Below are 19,473 nucleotides of genomic sequence, written 5' to 3'. Positions count from 1 at the left end.
CAATTAAAGATCATAATAGCTTTACGTGTGATTAATATATATTAATTGTTTGGTAACAAATAATAATGTATCTAATTGGGACCAATTAATTAATAATGTATCTAATAATTAAAAATGTGGATGAATTTAGATATATAATAATTAAATAATAAATATGTTTAGGAAAGTATATATATTTTGTTAATTAGAAATAAAAGAGTTTCTTAATAATAAGTCTTAGATATTTTGCAAAAGAAAAAAAAGACTCCATTAATATTGACTTTGTTGTTTAATAATGTGATAATGTGATATATTCTCTTTTGTTGTCGATGTATAACATCTATACATATGCATCAAATATTAATCCTTACATTTTTATTATAACTCGACCTATCTCATACATAGGGTTGTAAATAGGTCAAGCCAAGCCAGGCTTTGTGTATTTAGGCCTGGACTTGTTATGAAAATACAAGGCCTGAGGCTGGGCCTACAGAAAGCATGGCCTGACCTGAAAGTCTGTTTAAAGGCCTACATAATATATAGGCCTTTAAAAAGGCTTCAAAATATGTACTCCGTATTAAATAGGCTTTTGAGCCTATTTAAATAGGCCTTTGAACCTATTTAAATTGGCTTTGAGCCTATTTAAGACCTACATTTATACCTATACAAAATTTATAAAAACATAATAATACATAAACATGAACTTGTAATAGAATAAAAATGAACTTGTACCAGTAGTTCCAGGTCCATGGTATAATTAACAAATGACTGGGAAGTTCAACTGATAGGCAATGTTCCAAAATACAGTCCAAATATTATCCCTCTAACATAAACACAACCCCCATTCCTCAATCAAGGTTCAAAAGACAGGAATTTTAATGAGCAATATATATATCAAGAATGGAAGCTCGAAAGTCAATGTAATAATTTACAATTACCAAAACGAAACTGATCATAAACCATAAAAAGTAAACAAAAATTTGCTTGCTCAGTGCTGGATTTTTATCAACACTTTGGTTCAAGCAATGCACTAAGCAGAGAAATACTGGGTTAAAATCTTGTTCATTCAGTCGCGGAAAATGGATCCTGTGAACACTGCAACGAGCATTTCGTACCTGGAAGATCTTCTCGACATAAAATTCTATCATCATGAAATGGAAATGAAACAAGACTAGACTTTCACTTCCTCAAAGCATCAGTAGAGTTGTGAAAAACATTTGCTCCCTAGTAAATCGAAGATGCAGTATGGTGTAATTCACTTCAAAAATTCAAGTCAAGCTGTCCATCCACTCAAAGTACAAATGAAGCAGAGTACATTTCTAAGTACAAACTTCAAAATCATAAAAATTCAAAACATAGATGATGTTAGCTCACGAACTTCGGCCACAGCCTGATCATAATCTCCTTTCAATTTTTCTTGATCCTCCGGGGTGAGTTCTCCTTTAGCAGGCTTTGTTAACACCAATACACAGCATGTTGGCCTTTTTGTAGCTCCAGCATTTGCAAGATCCTGAAACAAATTTTTTGGCAATTTAGTATATGATATCTTCATATATAACAACAGAAACCAGAGTTCCCTATTTAACTAGAGTGATGTGTGCAAGTTGCAAGAACAAAAGCCTCATCAAAAGCCACTGTTGTAAAGATCAGCCTAGCCAGCTGCCTAGGCACCTGACTCAGCCAAGTCAATCGAGGAACTTGTTAGCGCATCTTATATCATAAATCATGACAGCTAGGAGGAAGCCATAAGGTCCCTGCTGAATCAATCCAAAATGCCTTAGGAAATTTCCTCATAAAGTTAACCTCCGCGTGATATGTTCAATTTTTTTAAATGCTACAACACTCTTCAAAAACCATAGTTCAGGTAATCACACAAATAGTGCTCCTAGTTAAACAATTTTACAAGTTCTCAAATCGTCTCTAGTTCTACCATCAAATGCTCATATATACACTAAAACTGGAAGCATTGAAGTTAATGGCTTGCATTGGCCAGTAAAGGAACCAAAGACGATCACAATTGAAAGAGTATTAGATAAAGATGGGGTAAATCAGGCTTACTTCTTTTGATGCAACATAAACATATGGTATATCAGATTCTTCACATAGGATAGGAACATGGGTGATCACATCAATTGGAGATATGTTCCCCGCAATCACACAAAACCTGCAATCACAACGCTATAAAATTTAAAATTTCAATTTACAATATAAATAGCAGAACCCAGGATGTAGATTTTAATTGCAAGCTATTTAACTCTGCATAATACGCATACATGCTTTACTAATCACAAGCCAGAGAAAGTGTAAACTACCCCACTGAAATCCAGTTTTGTTTATCTTATTCATTAAACAGATCCACAAGATAAATGGATTTGGTTCCAATAATACTCATAGCAAAAGCAATAGCTTAAGATTAAATTCATATACCTAATTGTTGTTGCAATAAGTTTCATACTCTGCCATACAAGGAAAAGATACTGTTTAACCATTTTTGTTTATACATTGTATCTATATGATTCCTAAATAACTTTAGCTCTATACAAATTTATATTACATTAGATCCCATTGTTCATTATGCCCACATGGGATAAACTGGACATCCATAAATATCCTTTCAAAGTTTCTCAAATTAGACTCATAAGAAATGACAGTGTCTAAAACATCATACTCTAACATTACTTACATTAGCAATGGTTGGTTAACTGAAGTGAACTTTTACTAGTTCATATGGAAATAAGCATAGTAAAAAAAAAATAAAAAAAAAAAAAAACACAGACACACACACAGACACACAGAAAAAATAACCCATTTTTAACCATGAAAATTAGAATTGTAACAAACACAAAAATCAAATAAATAAATAAGTATATAAATCATTCATCAGCACAATCAAATTAAAATGAAGGTAAATCAAGGAAAGGAATGAGCTTGAGCTAACCCTTTGTGGCCACGACGAATGCTTTTGACCACCTCCTTCACACCTCTCTTCAAGCACTTGAGCTCCGCAGCTAATATCCAACGTCGGAAAAGAAAAGATAAAAAAAATAAAATTGTGCCCCAAAAAAAGAGTAAATTTGCATATACAGAGTCGGACTATGCATAAAGATGAACAGAGATAACCGGTCACACCTCGTCGGACGAGTTTGAAAGTGCGCTTGCTGAGCTTTTTACCGGCTAAGGGTTTTGCAATAGGGGCGAGGGCCAAGACCTTCTTCTTCTCCCTCTCCTTTTGCGCACTTTTCTCTGTTTCGCTGTCGCTTCCCATCTCTCTCTCTCTCTCTCTCTATCTGTGGCAACGGAGCTAGGGTTTATGCACGGCTAAGAGGTTCGACTTATAGGGTTTAAGCCTTTAATGTGGACGAAGATGGCGAACGAGAAGGGAGAATTCAAATTTAGGTCATTAGGAATTAGGATTTAAATTTTAGGAATTTAGGTGTGGACAGTGGACTCACTGGACTGGGTCACAAGGTTTAGTGGGTTATGGACTTATGGTTTATCATTTATGGGTTTAATGGGCTACACCTGGTCACAAGCTATAATTTAGATATAATATTAATATCTGTTATGAAACAAAAAGAAAATGGTGGATGTCCAAGCTATGATTCGAGCCTTGGACCTATTGCTTAGAACTCAAGATTCAATCCACTTTGTTACTGCTGCTATTAATGATAGTTCAGAGACCATTTAATACCTAAATGTTTCCCTGAAAGCTAGATGAAGCTAATACCAGATGAAGACAAAAGCTATGAGCTAGGAGGAATCGATCCCGTAACCATAGGGCGGCGAGAGGAGCATCTAGCAGTTGACAAAGCCAGCAAAGCTAAGCGGCAATTATGAACCATCCCTGTACATATATGTATTTATTTATTCATTTCCGGGTACTATAAATACCCCTTCACTCCTCTGTAAAAGATCATCCAGAAACATCATCAATACGAATTGCTTCCTTCTTCTACTCCATTTCAGTGTTCTTCATCTCTATATTCTTCATTTTTAATATCACAATTATTGTTATTATTCATAACACGTTATCAGCACGAATGCTTTACCCAAAAGCCACGACAATCACTTTCACCATTTTTTTTTTCGGCGAAAACCAAACCCACGCCACCATTTTTTCCGGCCAAAACAAAAATATAAACCAACAACAAAAATAATGAAGTTCGACGGCGACGAACTATGACCAACACAGAAACCTCACACCTTGCCGAACCACCACCATCCCTCCTTCACGCCGGCCCGGCACACCACTGCACCGCCATAGCCGACCTCTCCCTCGCGCTCTCTCTCTCCGGCGAAAAAGGCAACGAAGAAGATGATGATGAACAATGCTTCTTGTGCACTGTGAGTGTGTATATAATAATATATGTTCTATTGTGTATTATATATATACATATAATATATTTATGTGTGTGGCAGTGGCGTGTAGTATATATATATAATATTATATGTTTGTATGTATATTAGTGCTCCTTGAGCCATGGGAGTTCTCAATTGTCTTGTATGTATATATAATAATATATGCATGTATATAATTGTTATGTGTACCGTGTGGATATATATGTATATATATATATATGTGGTGAAATTTCGAAATTTATTATTATAATTGATGAAATTATTAGAAGATGATGAATTTATGTGACAATTAATTTTGTGTCACAACTTGCTTTCTTATGCTATGGCCATGTGAATCATCAATATTATGCTAACGGCCATAAAGTTTATCCCATATGTTATAAATGAAAGGTATTTTGATATGTTTATCAAAATCATGGGATAAAAATGTATAATTATGCTTGTTTGGCATATGCTATCTCCAAATTAAATACCATATGGAGAAAATTGGATGATAAATCATGTGATGCCTAATCCTTGAAAGATATGTGCTTCAAAGAAGCAAATAAATGCATCATCACTCTTGATTGGATCAAGAAAGGAATGAGGAAAATGTATGTGTTGTGGATATTGGAACCACACATACAATGATTAAAAGTGCAAAGTGTTTCTGCACATTGAAAAGGTGAGGAATTTGTTACTACAATATTTGGTAGTACGAAATGATTGAAAGCTCTGAATGAGCCAATATATTATTGCCTGGAGGAACAAATTTATAATATGCATTGAAAAATTGTAATGCATTGTTCCCTCCGAAGTCTCATCAAAAGGTTATTGAATTTGAATGTTTGTAATGACGAATGTCAAGTTGAGACTATAAAATAAAGGAATTGAGAATTTCTTTAAATTACAAAGGCAATGTCAGGGAAGAAATATGTATTGGAAAATTCCCTTGTTTTTCCTCATGTTGCACTGTAATGAGTGCCATTGAAGCCAATCTTATTGTAAACTAAAAGTTTACTGATTTGTATAATTTTATGATTTGGCACGACTGATTAAATCATCATGAATATGTGATGATAATGATGATGATGATTTCTCATAAATTGAGAAAATGGATTAGCCTGGCATCCTATTATCAAAGTGAAGTGACTTTCACTTTAACTGCTTTAATTTTGATTAATGTTATTTTGGCACTTTATGTAATAATATGGAATCGTATATGCTTAAATTTTAAGGGCTATATATATGCTTGAAAGAAGCAAATTAAATGATCAAGTTGATGAGAAAGTTTAAGATGAACAATAAGTCATAATGTTTTTAATTGTCATTAGTATTATTGGGAGGAGGAACATCTTCATCTAACAAAGCGAGTACTTCCCGTATGTCCTCCGGTGCTAATTCAGGAATATCAGGAAATATAGGAGCTTGTGATGAACTCTCAGGAATAGTTGAAGGAATAGCTGTCGGATCTATATACCTTCTCTTTTTAGAACTATTCCTGTCACATTTGTCTCTGAGTCTTGTTGTTGCCTCAGCCAACTCTATGTTTGGATCCTGTAGAATTGCTTTCTTCTCATCTTCTAGCCCCTTTATTACCATTTGCAGTTCAGCTTGATCTTTGATTTCACCGAATTCCTACACCACAAATTGTTAAACCTACTTCAATAATATCAAGTTGAAAGTAAATTAGAAATTACCTGGACATTTGCTAATAGCCTGTCCAAACTCACAAGTTTCCGATAAGGCCAGTAGGCAATCCCTACTTCCCTACATTTTTTCTTGAAAGTTGCTCTCCCGACCTGCAATTCTTCTGCAGCTTGATCAGCGGTCAAATAGAAATATTTAGAAAACATTTCAAAAGTTAATGTGGTAGTATCACAAAATGTTCTCCTAGTCCTCTTTCTCCCAATAAATACATTGGCATTTATATTTGCTACATCTACCGCTGTAATGGTATTATCTTCCTCTACCACTACAGTATTACTTTGGTCTGCAGCCACAACATCTGTAACTGCAGTACCTGCATTAAAAGCTATAAGTTAATATTACACTTATAGAATAAGAATTCTTGAAAAAGGTTGAACCCTTACCAACTATCTCATTCAATTCTGTTGGAGCATTCTCAAAATTTTCGACAGAAGTATGATATGTACTCTGTGCACTATCCCTTAACGGTGATAGGTGAATCTCATCCCAAAAGGAAGAATTATCTTGAGATGAGGAATGAGTAGTACTTGCCATTTGCAAAAGGTGCAAATGAAGTAAACGAGTAATAAGTCTAGAACGGAAAATGCTCAGAAGTGAATGTGAGCGATAGAATGGCAAAAAGGGAATAACGAATAATGAATTTATAGCAATAAGCAATCAGTATTAGAATGCTAATACTGTTTAAACCGATTGAGTATTTCAAAGTCAGTTGTCCCGTGAAAAGATAACAATTACTGCATCTTACTGTTTACAACGATTGCGGTTTTCAAAACATCTTTAGGGAATACTGATTTGTCGGGGCTACCATTGATTTGGACTAAATATTGATAAGTCAGATTTGAAATAATATGAATAAGACATCGTATATATGTCAAACAGTAGTCTCCCTATTTGCATGATTATTTTATGAAGCATGCTTAAATGAAAATTTTCAAATTATATGGGAGTCTAATTTGATATACTACTGTTTATGAAATCTGACATACTGCATACAATGAATATTCCCCTTACATCTAGTACGTGGTGAAAATTGAACATTTCCCAAATCTGTGTTTTATCAATATGCAGTCTATTTTATTATCACATCATTGCGTATCTCTACGAGCTATTAAATAAAGCTAGGTATACATGTTGATTATAAATATCCATGTATTGTATAAAAACCTAGAGCCCATGATATAAGATCATTTGATACGCTGACTGCATGAAGATCATTTCTCAGCATTAGGGGGAGAATATATGCCCAAATTATTTTAAAAAATTTGAATGCCGAGAAAATTTCATGAAATGAAAAGATCTTAAAAAATTTCACATACTAGATTGACTGAACTAAATGTACAGTAGATTATTAATTCCTGCCAAATATATATCTATTGATATACCTATCAATAATTTCTAAAAGAGACATTCGTCAAAAGACGAAATACCCAGTGGTGCACCAAATAATTAATACTGGGATGCGAAACGACCAGATTTGAGTATTGATTGGAAATGTTTATCATCTGGTTGATTTTGAAATTGCCATGGATATGGGAGAAAATTATGAAAATGTTGTCGACAACTCAATTGCCTTTATATTTGCTCTATCTGGATCCAGAGTTAGGCATAAGAATTGGCCTAATCATTTGATAAATAAAATGAGCAATTAAGGAAGGCAAATAGCTCAGCTCGATATTCTCTAAATTATGTACACACCATTGAATAGGTTTTGGTACGAAAGAGAATAATAATATGATGTGATTAAAAGCGAGGCTTGGAGCTCATGGGATTACATAGATGCCCATAATTGATATACTCTCCCATATTCTTGTCATAATAAATGGATGGCAATAAGTTTCGCTGATTATATCATTGGCAGTGAATAATATGCAGTTGATTAAAGTCATGACCGCATAAAGATGGGTCATTGGACAATATGTCATGACCTCATAAATATGGGTCATTGGACAGTATATTCGAAAATCCATGATGGATTTTAAGGTCTATATATGACCTGAAACATACTGAGTATTTTTCCCTTCTGAAGAAGGAATAATATGTGTCATTTTGTGTTCAATAAAGAGTTAACAATGAACATCTCAGTCAATATTGATGGTATAAACATCAATGAAATATATAAAGAGCTTAATGATGTTAGCTCATGTCTAAAGACGGGGATTTTGAAATGAAAAGCTTGTATGTGAAAGCTAAATATTATCTCAACTTGAAAGATCGAGTATTTCCTTGAAAATGAATTTATACACCAGTTAGCCCATAAATGATTCTGGTTGGCTACTTAGACAAGCCACTATATAATGGGCTACTTGGGTACTGGCTATTATTATTATATGCCCATGATGCCAAGTTCCAAAAACTGGTTGTACTATAATTTTCACCATTGTTCTATAAGTGGACAATAAGAATTATGTTATGGGTATATTATGAAAATTAACTAGACATGATAATGTCAGTATTATACCCACATCAGCTCTAAAAAGAGTCACGCAATTATTATGAAATATATTTTTCCCATTGACAGTTGAACATGATTGTTCACAAAATCCCTCTACATTTTGGAAGTTTAAAATAAGGGATTTGTAGAATGTTATCTTCAGGGGAGCATAATGAATCATGAATATTATGTCCTGAAGTTTATGGGGAGCATAATGAATCATGAATATTATGTCCTGAAGTTTATGTTGGGGTTATGGTTATATGAATATTATGTCCTGAAGTTTATGTTGGGGTTATGGTTATACTCTTTTTCCCTTAGCTAAGTTTTTTCCCACTGGGTTTTCTTAGCGTAAGGTTTTTAATGAGGCAACCAGTGCAATACATAATTAGACATACCATGTACTCTTTTTCCCTCGGCCAGTACATAATTAGACATACCATGTACTCTTTTTCCCTCGGCCAGATTTTTTCCCACAGGGTTTTTCTAGCGAAATTTTTTTTTAATGAGGCATGAGTATGATAAGGTGATGGCCAATGGAAAACGTTATTAATCAGTATGGCATCATCTCAAAAATCTTCAGAAGCAAGGAGGAGCACACAAATCACAAATCTGATCTTCAATGATGTCTTTATCAGGAGCACATATTGTACTCTTTTTCCCTTACCCAAAGTTTTTTTTTTTTTTGTACCCAATGGGTTTTTCTTTGGTAAGGTTTTTAACGAGGCAATATAGTGTTAATCCTTTGGACATCCAAGGGGGAGTGTTATGAAACAAAAAGAAAATGGTGGATGTCCAAGCTATGATTCGAGCCTTGGACCTATTGCTTAGAACTCAAGATTCAATCCACTTTGTTACTGCTGCTATTAATGATAGTTCAGAGACCATTTAATACCTAAATGTTTCCCTGAAAGCTAGATGAAGCTAATACCAGATGAAGACAAAAGCTATGAGCTAGGAGGAATCGATCCCGTAACCATAGGGCGGCGAGAGGAGCATCTAGCAGTTGACAAAGCCAGCAAAGCTAAGCGGCAATTATGAACCATCCCTGTACATATATGTATTTATTTATTCATTTCCGGGTACTATAAATACCCCTTCACTCCTCTGTAAAAGATCATCCAGAAACATCATCAATACGAATTGCTTCCTTCTTCTACTCCATTTCAGTGTTCTTCATCTCTATATTCTTCATTTTTAATATCACAATTATTGTTATTATTCATAACAATATCTAATATATTATCACATAATTCAAAACATAGCACATCTTAATACTTAGATCAACTAACTCGTAAGACTAATTTAGTTTTTTTTTTTTCTAATGTATGTATGTATTACAAATTTAGCTAATATATTTATACGCTATGAAGGGATTATAATTAAGATTTAATATTGAGTTTTTTTTTGGGTAATATTGAGTTTTATTATCATGTTCAAATGTAAAATGTTTATATTATTTTTGTAAAAAAAAAAATAGAAAGAAAACAAAACTTTATTGACCATATTCAAGTCAAGGTTGAGATTTGATTTTTCAAATTGAATCAAGTTTTGAACTTTAAGTATTCATGTTCACCATGATTAGAGTATATCCCTAGTTAACATGGGGTGCGGTTGAGTGAAAAGATTTAAGAGTTCGATCATTGACTTTAGGTATGGGACAACTTTAAATCTCTAGGCTAGCTATCTCACCTAACACAGATGCTTATTTATATATATATATATATATATATATATATATATATATATATATATATATATATAAAAAAGATGTACTAACTTTTTAATAGTTTGTAATTTAGATTAGTTTTTTTAACAATTTACAAAGAAATTTTTAAAAATTTGTAATTTTGATTAGTTATTTAGTCAAAATAACGTTTAATCTAAAATCATAACATTTATACTTAAATTTTCCATACCGCGCACCACACGAGCAAAATACTAGTTTCCTTAATAATCCAAACAATCAAATCTGGACATCATACTTGGATCAAATTGAATATCAAATTATCAATGCACAAACGGAATGTGAAATAGTATGCACCGAACTAAGAGAGACAGACAATGTGTGAATATACATCTCTCGCAAAATAACTCAGTTCTTGCATTAATATCTCCTGTGCATATTTACTAGCTTAGTATTTACATTTAATTGCATATAGTATTTCCGAGCGTGTATACTCAGACTAGTACTCTTTTAGGTTACCATTATATTAAAAGAGTATCATTATATTGTGCAATCATACACATTTGTTATGTTATGTTGCAATAGAAATTAGACATTAGGAGTAAAAGTTGGAAATAGAAAATGGGAATACATATAGATGATATAGTATTTTTCTTTATTTCATTCCTAATTTATTTGACCAACCAAACATATACGGAGTATTACGGGGCGTTTGGTTGGGAGGAGTGAATTAGGGTGGAAAAGAATTGTAATTCTGTGGAATTGCAATTCAATGAATAAAGTAAGAATTGAAATTACAGTGTTTGGTATGCAGAAATAGGAGTACAGGGAATTGAAAGGTAAAAAGTGACAAAATGACTAAAATGCCTTTATGGTGTGGTAGATGTTGTAGTAATAGTAGTAATAGTACTAGTAGTAATAGTAATAATAATAATAATAATTCTTTCAAAAATTAATAATTTAATAATAATAATAATAATAATAATAATAATTCTTTCAAAATAATAATAATGATGATAATAATAATAATAATAATAATAATTCTTTCAAAATAATAATAATAATAATTATTATTATTATTATTCGAAATTTATTTAAAAAAATAAATAAATAAAAGACAAAGGGTATGGGAAGAGGGGCAAAATTGTCTTTACACCAACAAATTGCCCCTCCTCTCCACCGAATTGCAATTCATGGGGTACCCCCCATGAATTGCAATTCATCATTTGGAGGGAATTACAATACTGCGGAATTGCAATTCCCTCCAACCAAACACTGTAGTTTGGGAATTTACTGAATTGCAATTCAATCCTCCCAAACTACATCCAACCAAACAGGCCGTAGTGTTGTGTGTGAGTCAAATCATAAATGTCCACTCTTGATTAGACCAAAACAAAAGCCTCCAATTAATTCATGTTCATCTTTCAATTACATATATACACAATTTTTAAACACAAATGTTTAAACTCATCAACAGCCTTGACCTTCATCTTCCTATAAATGTTAGCTCCTTGCATGTATTATAGGTTTATAGCTGCAGAGATAAGACATTAAATAGCAAGTTGCAAATTGAACTAGCTGTCCATATCTTGTGAACCTTAAATTAGTACAGCCCTCCAGTGGAAGAGATGAGAACAGTAGTGAATTGTTGATGCACTAAAACTATAAAACAAAAGGTTTGACCAAAATAAAACCTAACACATGAATACAACTCCATAGTTACAGCTCCATGATGGATTGCAATAAATAAATAGCAAAGATGCATTCAATTGAACAGCTGACCAAAATAAAATCTCTAATCTAAGTGCATTTGATGAAACAATTGATGAAAAAGCATTTACCTTCAAACTTCTCTTGCACATTTTGTTCATTATAAAACTGCAATGCTTCATTAAGAGTTGCCAGATGGTTCATCCTAGAGAACAACGTCCAATAGTCCAATAGGACTTTAAGCCATTAATAAGTTAAAAAAAAAAAAAAAAAAAAANCGCAAAATAACTCAGTTCTTGCATTAATATCTCCTGTGCATATTTACTAGCTTAGTATTTACATTTAATTGCATATAGTATTTCCGAGCGTGTATACTCAGACTAGTACTCTTTTAGGTTACCATTATATTAAAAGAGTATCATTATATTGTGCAATCATACACATTTGTTATGTTATGTTGCAATAGAAATTAGACATTAGGAGTAAAAGTTGGAAATAGAAAATGGGAATACATATAGATGATATAGTATTTTTCTTTATTTCATTCCTAATTTATTTGACCAACCAAACATATACGGAGTATTACGGGGCGTTTGGTTGGGAGGAGTGAATTAGGGTGGAAAAGAATTGTAATTCTGTGGAATTGCAATTCAATGAATAAAGTAAGAATTGAAATTACAGTGTTTGGTATGCAGAAATAGGAGTACAGGGAATTGAAAGGTAAAAAGTGACAAAATGACTAAAATGCCTTTATGGTGTGGTAGATGTTGTAGTAATAGTAGTAATAGTACTAGTAGTAATAGTAATAATAATAATAATAATTCTTTCAAAAATTAATAATTTAATAATAATAATAATAATAATAATAATAATTCTTTCAAAATAATAATAATGATGATAATAATAATAATAATAATAATAATTCTTTCAAAATAATAATAATAATAATTATTATTATTATTATTCGAAATTTATTTAAAAAAATAAATAAATAAAAGACAAAGGGTATGGGAAGAGGGGCAAAATTGTCTTTACACCAACAAATTGCCCCTCCTCTCCACCGAATTGCAATTCATGGGGTACCCCCCATGAATTGCAATTCATCATTTGGAGGGAATTACAATACTGCGGAATTGCAATTCCCTCCAACCAAACACTGTAGTTTGGGAATTTACTGAATTGCAATTCAATCCTCCCAAACTACATCCAACCAAACAGGCCGTAGTGTTGTGTGTGAGTCAAATCATAAATGTCCACTCTTGATTAGACCAAAACAAAAGCCTCCAATTAATTCATGTTCATCTTTCAATTACATATATACACAATTTTTAAACACAAATGTTTAAACTCATCAACAGCCTTGACCTTCATCTTCCTATAAATGTTAGCTCCTTGCATGTATTATAGGTTTATAGCTGCAGAGATAAGACATTAAATAGCAAGTTGCAAATTGAACTAGCTGTCCATATCTTGTGAACCTTAAATTAGTACAGCCCTCCAGTGGAAGAGATGAGAACAGTAGTGAATTGTTGATGCACTAAAACTATAAAACAAAAGGTTTGACCAAAATAAAACCTAACACATGAATACAACTCCATAGTTACAGCTCCATGATGGATTGCAATAAATAAATAGCAAAGATGCATTCAATTGAACAGCTGACCAAAATAAAATCTCTAATCTAAGTGCATTTGATGAAACAATTGATGAAAAAGCATTTACCTTCAAACTTCTCTTGCACATTTTGTTCATTATAAAACTGCAATGCTTCATTAAGAGTTGCCAGATGGTTCATCCTAGAGAACAACGTCCAATAGTCCAATAGGACTTTAAGCCATTAATAAGTTAAAAAAAAAAAAAAAAAAAAGCTATCAGGTAAGTGACAAGCTGAATTCCAATTCCTAAACCTACCTAAGAAGCAAAACTTTAACTTCCGTTTCAGTTTATCACACACCTTTGGGCAGACGAGTTAAACTATCAAATAAGATACTGGAAGGACAGTGAAACGGTTGGATATGTGGACCCTATTTTGAGAGAGAGGGCAGGTTCATTGTCCGACTTTGTAAATGTGAGCTCTCATGCCTATACATTTGTATTTTAACGCTACATAAATTTTAAATTATTATAAAAATATAAAGAAGCATGATATGATATTCAAGTTAGTGTAATATAGTTTTTACAAGTAAATATGACATAAATATGATGTAAAATTGAGTCATTTTGACTTATTTTTTCTTTTTTTAGCTTGACAATATCCCTCGATAATCTAAAATGTTTTGAATAGGGTTGGTTTCATTTGCTGTATATTAGTTTTGAGTTCACTTTTTTCATCACATATAATGTTATTTGATTGAAATTGAAATTGTTTGTCTTACTTTCTTGGTGCATTATATTGATTTGTTACATTTCAATTTGTAATATATTGATGTTTTTTGTTTTTTATTTTCCAAACCAACAAAGACAGTGAAATTAAGGATGTAAAATGAGGTCGTAAGACTTTTAGAGTATCCCATCAGTGCTTTTGGGATGGTTTTTGCACTGTTTTTGAAGTCATGTATCCTAAGCTTGAACTATTAAAAAAGAAGTATAAGCTTGAACTATTACCATGTATAATAATTTAGCATAAGACGAGGGGTTGGGAATGAAATGGTGATGAATGATGATTGAATGGTCTAGAGTATGGTGATAATTTTTTGATTTACAATAAATTTGTGATTGCTATCTGAATATATGCTTTGAGTGAACTCACATTGTGATTCTAACTGATAACGAATCATAAGGAGGTAAATCAACATAAAGTACTCATAATTTAATCGATAAGTCTAATAAAAGGCACCCGCACCCTGCAAGAAATCGAATTTGGAATCCTATACCCAAGAAAACAATGTAATAGAGTCAGTAGAATTCTTATATAGGAGGTCATGAAATCGAGACTCAGTGGAAACATTATTGACTCTTTGTACTACAACAGGTTCAGAAAGTATGTATGAACGGATACTAAAATATAATAGTCCAGTAGAATTAAGAAAAAAAAAACTCAAAAAAAAAAAAAAAGAGTGCTAAAGTTCTCTAAAATATACCTCATCAAGGGTTTCTGTTTACAGGGAGACCCCTTCACTCCCCCTCTCTCGTAGTCTCGTTTCCTTGGCTCAAACATATAAACCTCGCAACAACAAAAAGAAAAAATAAGAACAGAAGAAAATTTATCACTACTGTCGATAGCAGATCGCCGCGACATATCTGAGCAAAGAGGTATGCAGCTAACTTCCTTATTTGTTGTTATCATAATTGTTTAAATTCCACTGAACCAGAAAATTTGTCATAGTTGTCTTCAAATCACAAAATTTGAAAAATGACTAAGTGATGAGTCTAATCTCAAAACTCAGACAAGTATCAGAATCAGTAGAACTAGTGTGATATTGCTCAGCTCTCAGTTTGCTCCTTGAGTCTTCTGATGATTGTGCTTCTGACTGTCACGGCAGTGTTCCAGGTAGTAATGTAGTATATGTGTTTGTGAAAATGCCCAAGAAGAAAATACAGAAAAAATGTATATTGCGAAGTTTGCACAGTCGAATGTGATAGAATTGAGAAATTGTGAATAAGTGAGTGTTGTCAGACTGCAATCAGAGGGTTCGCTGGGTTGAAAAATACTTGTGATGCAGAACAGTTTTTGAGGGGAATGGTTGAGAGAGAATATGGGCTTAGTACCTACATTTAATATCTGTTATGCATTTTGGTAATGGGATTTGTTGCCAAGAGGAATGAAAGGTAGTCTATGAGTAATCTGGTAGTGAACTTTAAACCTGTGTTTTGTGACTGTAGTTAGCGTGGAAATATTAATATATGTTGGGGAAGCACTAGTGGATGACTTAAGGTGAAGATAACTAGGCTATGGTTTAGTTTAGCTGTTGCTAAAATGGGCAAGACGTTTTGTTGATGTGATGAGATCAAGAAATTGAAATAGATTGTGTCATTTAGTCTGGACGATGTTTTTGAGGTATTGAGAGGGATTCATAGTTTGGGTAGAAGTGGAGGAAGACAATAGTTTGAAACATGCAGAGAGCCCCTACTAGCTGAATTTTGTTCCCCTGTGGGACAACTCATTGTCTCCTGTCAACCTTAAGAAAAATCTTCCTTGACGGTTCCTTTACGGGGGAAGGGCAGGCTATTTGATATTATGCAATTTATATTGTCTTCAAGTTGCAAAATGTAGTTTTCCTCTAAATGTCAAAGGTTATGTGCAGCACTATGTGAACACATCTTCTGTGCTTGTCATAGACTCATAGAGCTTCATCTTTCAATGCTACAAGAGTGTACTCATATAAATGGTTGTGCAATTCTCTTCTAACTTTTCCATTGCTTTGGCCTGTTCACCTGCATCTTTTTTGAGTTCAACACTTCAATGGGACCAAATGACAAATTCACTTGGCATGGTTGTATCCATTTGTCGTGAGAGGAATGAAACAGTAGTGATCCATGAATAATCTAGTAGTGAACTTTGATTCTATGTTTTGTGATTGTAGTTGGTTTTTCTAAGGAAGTATGCTTGGTGGAAATAAGGATTTTTGCCACGGAGCACCTGTAGATGACATAAGGTAAAGATTTGTGTTTAGCATTAATGTTACCTAGGTTTGGTTGATATCAGTGAGTTCTTGGAAGAATTGAGGGGAACCAGAGCTTGGTATTAAGTGGAGGATGGCTATAGGTTCAAATATGAGGAGGGCTGCTGGCAGCTGGATTTGGTCCCCTGTTGGACAACTCAACTCTGGGCTACATTAAGAAAACTCCTCCGTAATGGTTTCTTTGACTTGGAAGGGCAAGGTATTTAGCAAGATATTCCATAATTGATAATTATCCTCCAGTTGCAAAATGTAGTTTTCATTAAGATGCAGGGGCTTCCATGAATGTGACTATTGAAACACATATGCTATGGTTAACCTATAGCTTCATCTTTAGATGCTACAAGAGAGTCCATAAAGGACCATAATTTAAGGAATGATTGTGTAATTATCTACTAAATTTCCCATTGCCTTGCTCTCCTGCCCTTATTTTTTTTCTCAAACGGTCACCAGACAACATATTCGCTTGGCTCTAGTTGTATCCAATTGACCACTTCACCCAATTCTTTTTTATGAATTATAGTTTGTTTATGTCTAGGGCACATCAATTCCTTGTGACAAGATGCCTCTTGTTTGAGTTACATTTTATTCAGCAACGAAATTATTATTCTGAAATTCTTATAAAACCGTCAGATGCATCAATGTAACAGTTTCTTTAGCAGTGCCTTCTGGTTAAAACCCTTTTTCCTTTTTCTACCTGTATGAATATTCTTTCAGCAGGTCAGAACATGCTCTTTAGTTTTTAAGGCAAATGCTAAAGTGTTAACTGTGAATTTGGGCCACCCTTGAATTGGGTGTTGGAAATGCAATCATTTGAACTGCAGTTTACTCTCTGGTTAGTACTGATAAGTTTACTTCTTTGTTCTTGTACACCTGTGTTTTTAGGTACAGATGTCTTATGTCTATTTAGTTTATACAGGCAATGTATTTCCTCTTGCCATTGAAGTTTTGTTTATTTCATGTCATTTGAAGAACTGACTTATTAGTCCAGGTATTCTAAAACTTGAAGCCACAGATCAAATTTTGACTACTGGAACCAAGGATAGATAGTGTACTGTATGAATATGTTGCTGGGCAGTTGTTGAAATTACACCTCACAGTGATGTGAAGTTTGGACTTTTATTTTATTTTATTAAAAAAAAAAACTTCCTAACCAATATGGCTTTCATGGCTAAAATGCTAGATCACTGTAATTGTTGTGTATTGCATACCAACTTACCACGTGAATTTTGAATTGCCTAAAAATTACTTGAAAATAGGTTACAAAATATTATGTTGTGCAATTAAGTGGAAAATTTGCTGATCATAATTCAAAAATAGTGTTTCCTTCTGCTCACTAGTAACTGATTGCTAACTTGATTATTTTCCTTTTGTGTTTTTCCTACACTATAAACAAAGAGGTCCAAGAATTTAGTTTTCAAGCAGCAGTGATGGTGGAATTATGGTGGTCTTTACTGGGTGCAGCTGTTCCAGCTGTACTGGCAGGTCAAGCTTTCAGGATGAAGAAGAGACGAGATGATGAACAGAGGCTAAAGAGGGCGAGAGGACGCGAAAAGAACTCAGATGATATATTTGTCTGCGAGAGGGTTTGTACTTCGAAGAGGATGTTGAAGAAGGTCGGTGCATTTTCTAAAGACCCAACGCCCGATACTTGTGTCACTGTTTGTGGTGTTTCCGAGCTCGATGCTTGCGCTGATGCATGTGCACGGACTGTCTGTGTTAACCAGCATCAAGTGCCTAACTGGAATGACATTTGCCTGAAGAGGTGTCAAAGTGAGTGCCTTCGCCTCTCGACTTCTTCTTTGTCTTGATCCGCAAACCATTTCTCTTTTTCTGCTCCCGCATTTCTTCAAGAACTCTGTTGAAGACTGTAAACGATCCTCTAATGAAGGATACCCAGCCATTGAAACTGTGGATCATGTATTTTATGTTATACTCCAAGTGCTTTTTCTCCCCTAGCTTGATTATAATAGCTTAGTGCATTCCCCATTTACAATATGGCTTGAGGATGCATATCATTTTTTTTTATTACATTAGTTATCCAAGCTTACGCCGTACTAATTCTAAACTCTCAGAACCTTTGGAGGAGGTAAATTGCAAAATGACCCGTCTCTCACCCCTTTCTATACACTCAATGCACATAGGGTCTTTCATCTCCTTTGATCGATTAAAATTTGGGTTAAATTAACTGTTTACGTTAGACTAATCTTAAGCTCCCAGAGCCTTTGGAGGAGATATATCGTAAAATAACATGTCATTTTTCAGGTTCTCACCCTTTTTAATACACTCAGTGCATTAAACTCCCAGAGCCTTTGGAGGAGATAAATTGTAAAATGATCTGTCATTCTTTAGATTCTCACCCCTTTCTATACACTCAAAGCTTTTGAAGGAGATAAACTCTTTAGATTCTTACCCCTTTCTATACACTCAAAGCTTTTGGAGGAGATAAACTGTAAAATGATTCTCACCTCTTTCTATACACTCAAAGCCTTTGGAGGAGATAAATTGTAAAAATGATTCTCACCTCTTTCTATACACTCAAAGCCTTTGGAGGAGATAAATTGTAAAATGACCTGTCATTCTCCAGGTTCTCACCGCTTTCTATACACTCAGTGCACACATGATCTTCATCTCCTTTGATCAATCAAAATCTAGGTTAAATCAACTTAACTAGACCTGCACCGCCGTTAGATGCATATCATTTTTGTGTGGCTTGCGGATGCATATCATTTTTTCCCTTTGGCATTCCAATGCCATATGCATTATGCCCAAAATTGCTTTATTGTTCTCCAGATGCATGAAAACTCTATAGGATTTTAATGTTTCTATGTTTCAAAAACATTTCTTCACACATTTGCAAAAACTCGATAAAATGTTTCAAAGCCATTTCACTAATATTTGAAATTTTGAATGTCTCAACATCCTCATACTCGTTAATGTACCAATACAAAAACAACCAAATAGCACAAATTGAATATCAAGGTTTATTTCTTCTACTT

At 33.6% G+C, this 19,473-nt stretch overlaps 2 protein-coding genes across 2 annotated transcripts; one reads left to right on the top strand and one right to left on the bottom strand.

Moving 5' to 3' along the window:
* Positions 1-852: 852 nt before the first annotated feature.
* On the bottom strand, positions 853-3,348 carry LOC116026859 (H/ACA ribonucleoprotein complex subunit 2-like protein). Its single transcript, XM_031268281.1, has 4 exons — positions 3,109-3,348; positions 2,918-2,987; positions 2,038-2,143; positions 853-1,489 (listed from the first exon to the last, which is right to left on the bottom strand). The coding sequence occupies exons 1-4, from the start codon at positions 3,242-3,244 to the stop codon at positions 1,328-1,330; spliced, it is 474 nt and encodes a 157-aa protein (XP_031124141.1). The 5' UTR covers positions 3,245-3,348; the 3' UTR covers positions 853-1,327.
* Positions 3,349-14,957: 11,609 nt separating this feature from the next.
* Positions 14,958-18,502, top strand: LOC116026743 (uncharacterized protein At5g64816). The gene is made up of 4 exons (XM_031268120.1): positions 14,958-15,107; positions 16,379-16,450; positions 16,561-16,676; positions 17,873-18,502. The coding sequence occupies exons 2-4, from the start codon at positions 16,398-16,400 to the stop codon at positions 18,283-18,285; spliced, it is 582 nt and encodes a 193-aa protein (XP_031123980.1). The 5' UTR covers positions 14,958-15,107; positions 16,379-16,397; the 3' UTR covers positions 18,286-18,502.
* The last annotated feature ends 971 nt before the right edge of the window (positions 18,503-19,473 follow it).

The sequence above is a fragment of the Ipomoea triloba genome, chromosome 8 (assembly GCF_003576645.1).
Source record: "Ipomoea triloba cultivar NCNSP0323 chromosome 8, ASM357664v1".
Classification (NCBI taxonomy): Eukaryota; Viridiplantae; Streptophyta; class Magnoliopsida; order Solanales; family Convolvulaceae; genus Ipomoea; species Ipomoea triloba.
The sequence above is the reverse complement of the archived record's forward strand: the minus strand, read 5'-3'. Positions and strand labels throughout refer to the sequence as shown.

Excerpts from the sequence above, each read along its gene's own strand:
- LOC116026859 (XM_031268281.1), bottom strand. The coding sequence starts at position 3,244 with ATGGGAAGCGACAGCGAAACAGAGAAAAGTGCGCAAAAGGAGAGGGAG. Across the intron at positions 2,988-3,108 it reads TTTCAAACTCGTCCGACGAG|CTGCGGAGCTCAAGTGCTTG; the intron begins GTGTGACCGGTT and ends GTTGGATATTAG. Across the intron at positions 2,144-2,917 it reads ATTCGTCGTGGCCACAAAGG|GTTTTGTGTGATTGCGGGGA; the intron begins GTTAGCTCAAGC and ends TTGTGATTGCAG.
- LOC116026743 (XM_031268120.1), top strand. The coding sequence starts at position 16,398 with ATGCTTGGTGGAAATAAGGATTTTTGCCACGGAGCACCTGTAGATGAC. Across the intron at positions 16,451-16,560 it reads GCACCTGTAGATGACATAAG|GTTCAAATATGAGGAGGGCT; the intron begins GTAAAGATTTGT and ends GGATGGCTATAG. Across the intron at positions 16,677-17,872 it reads CTTTGACTTGGAAGGGCAAG|AGGTCCAAGAATTTAGTTTT; the intron begins GTATTTAGCAAG and ends CTATAAACAAAG.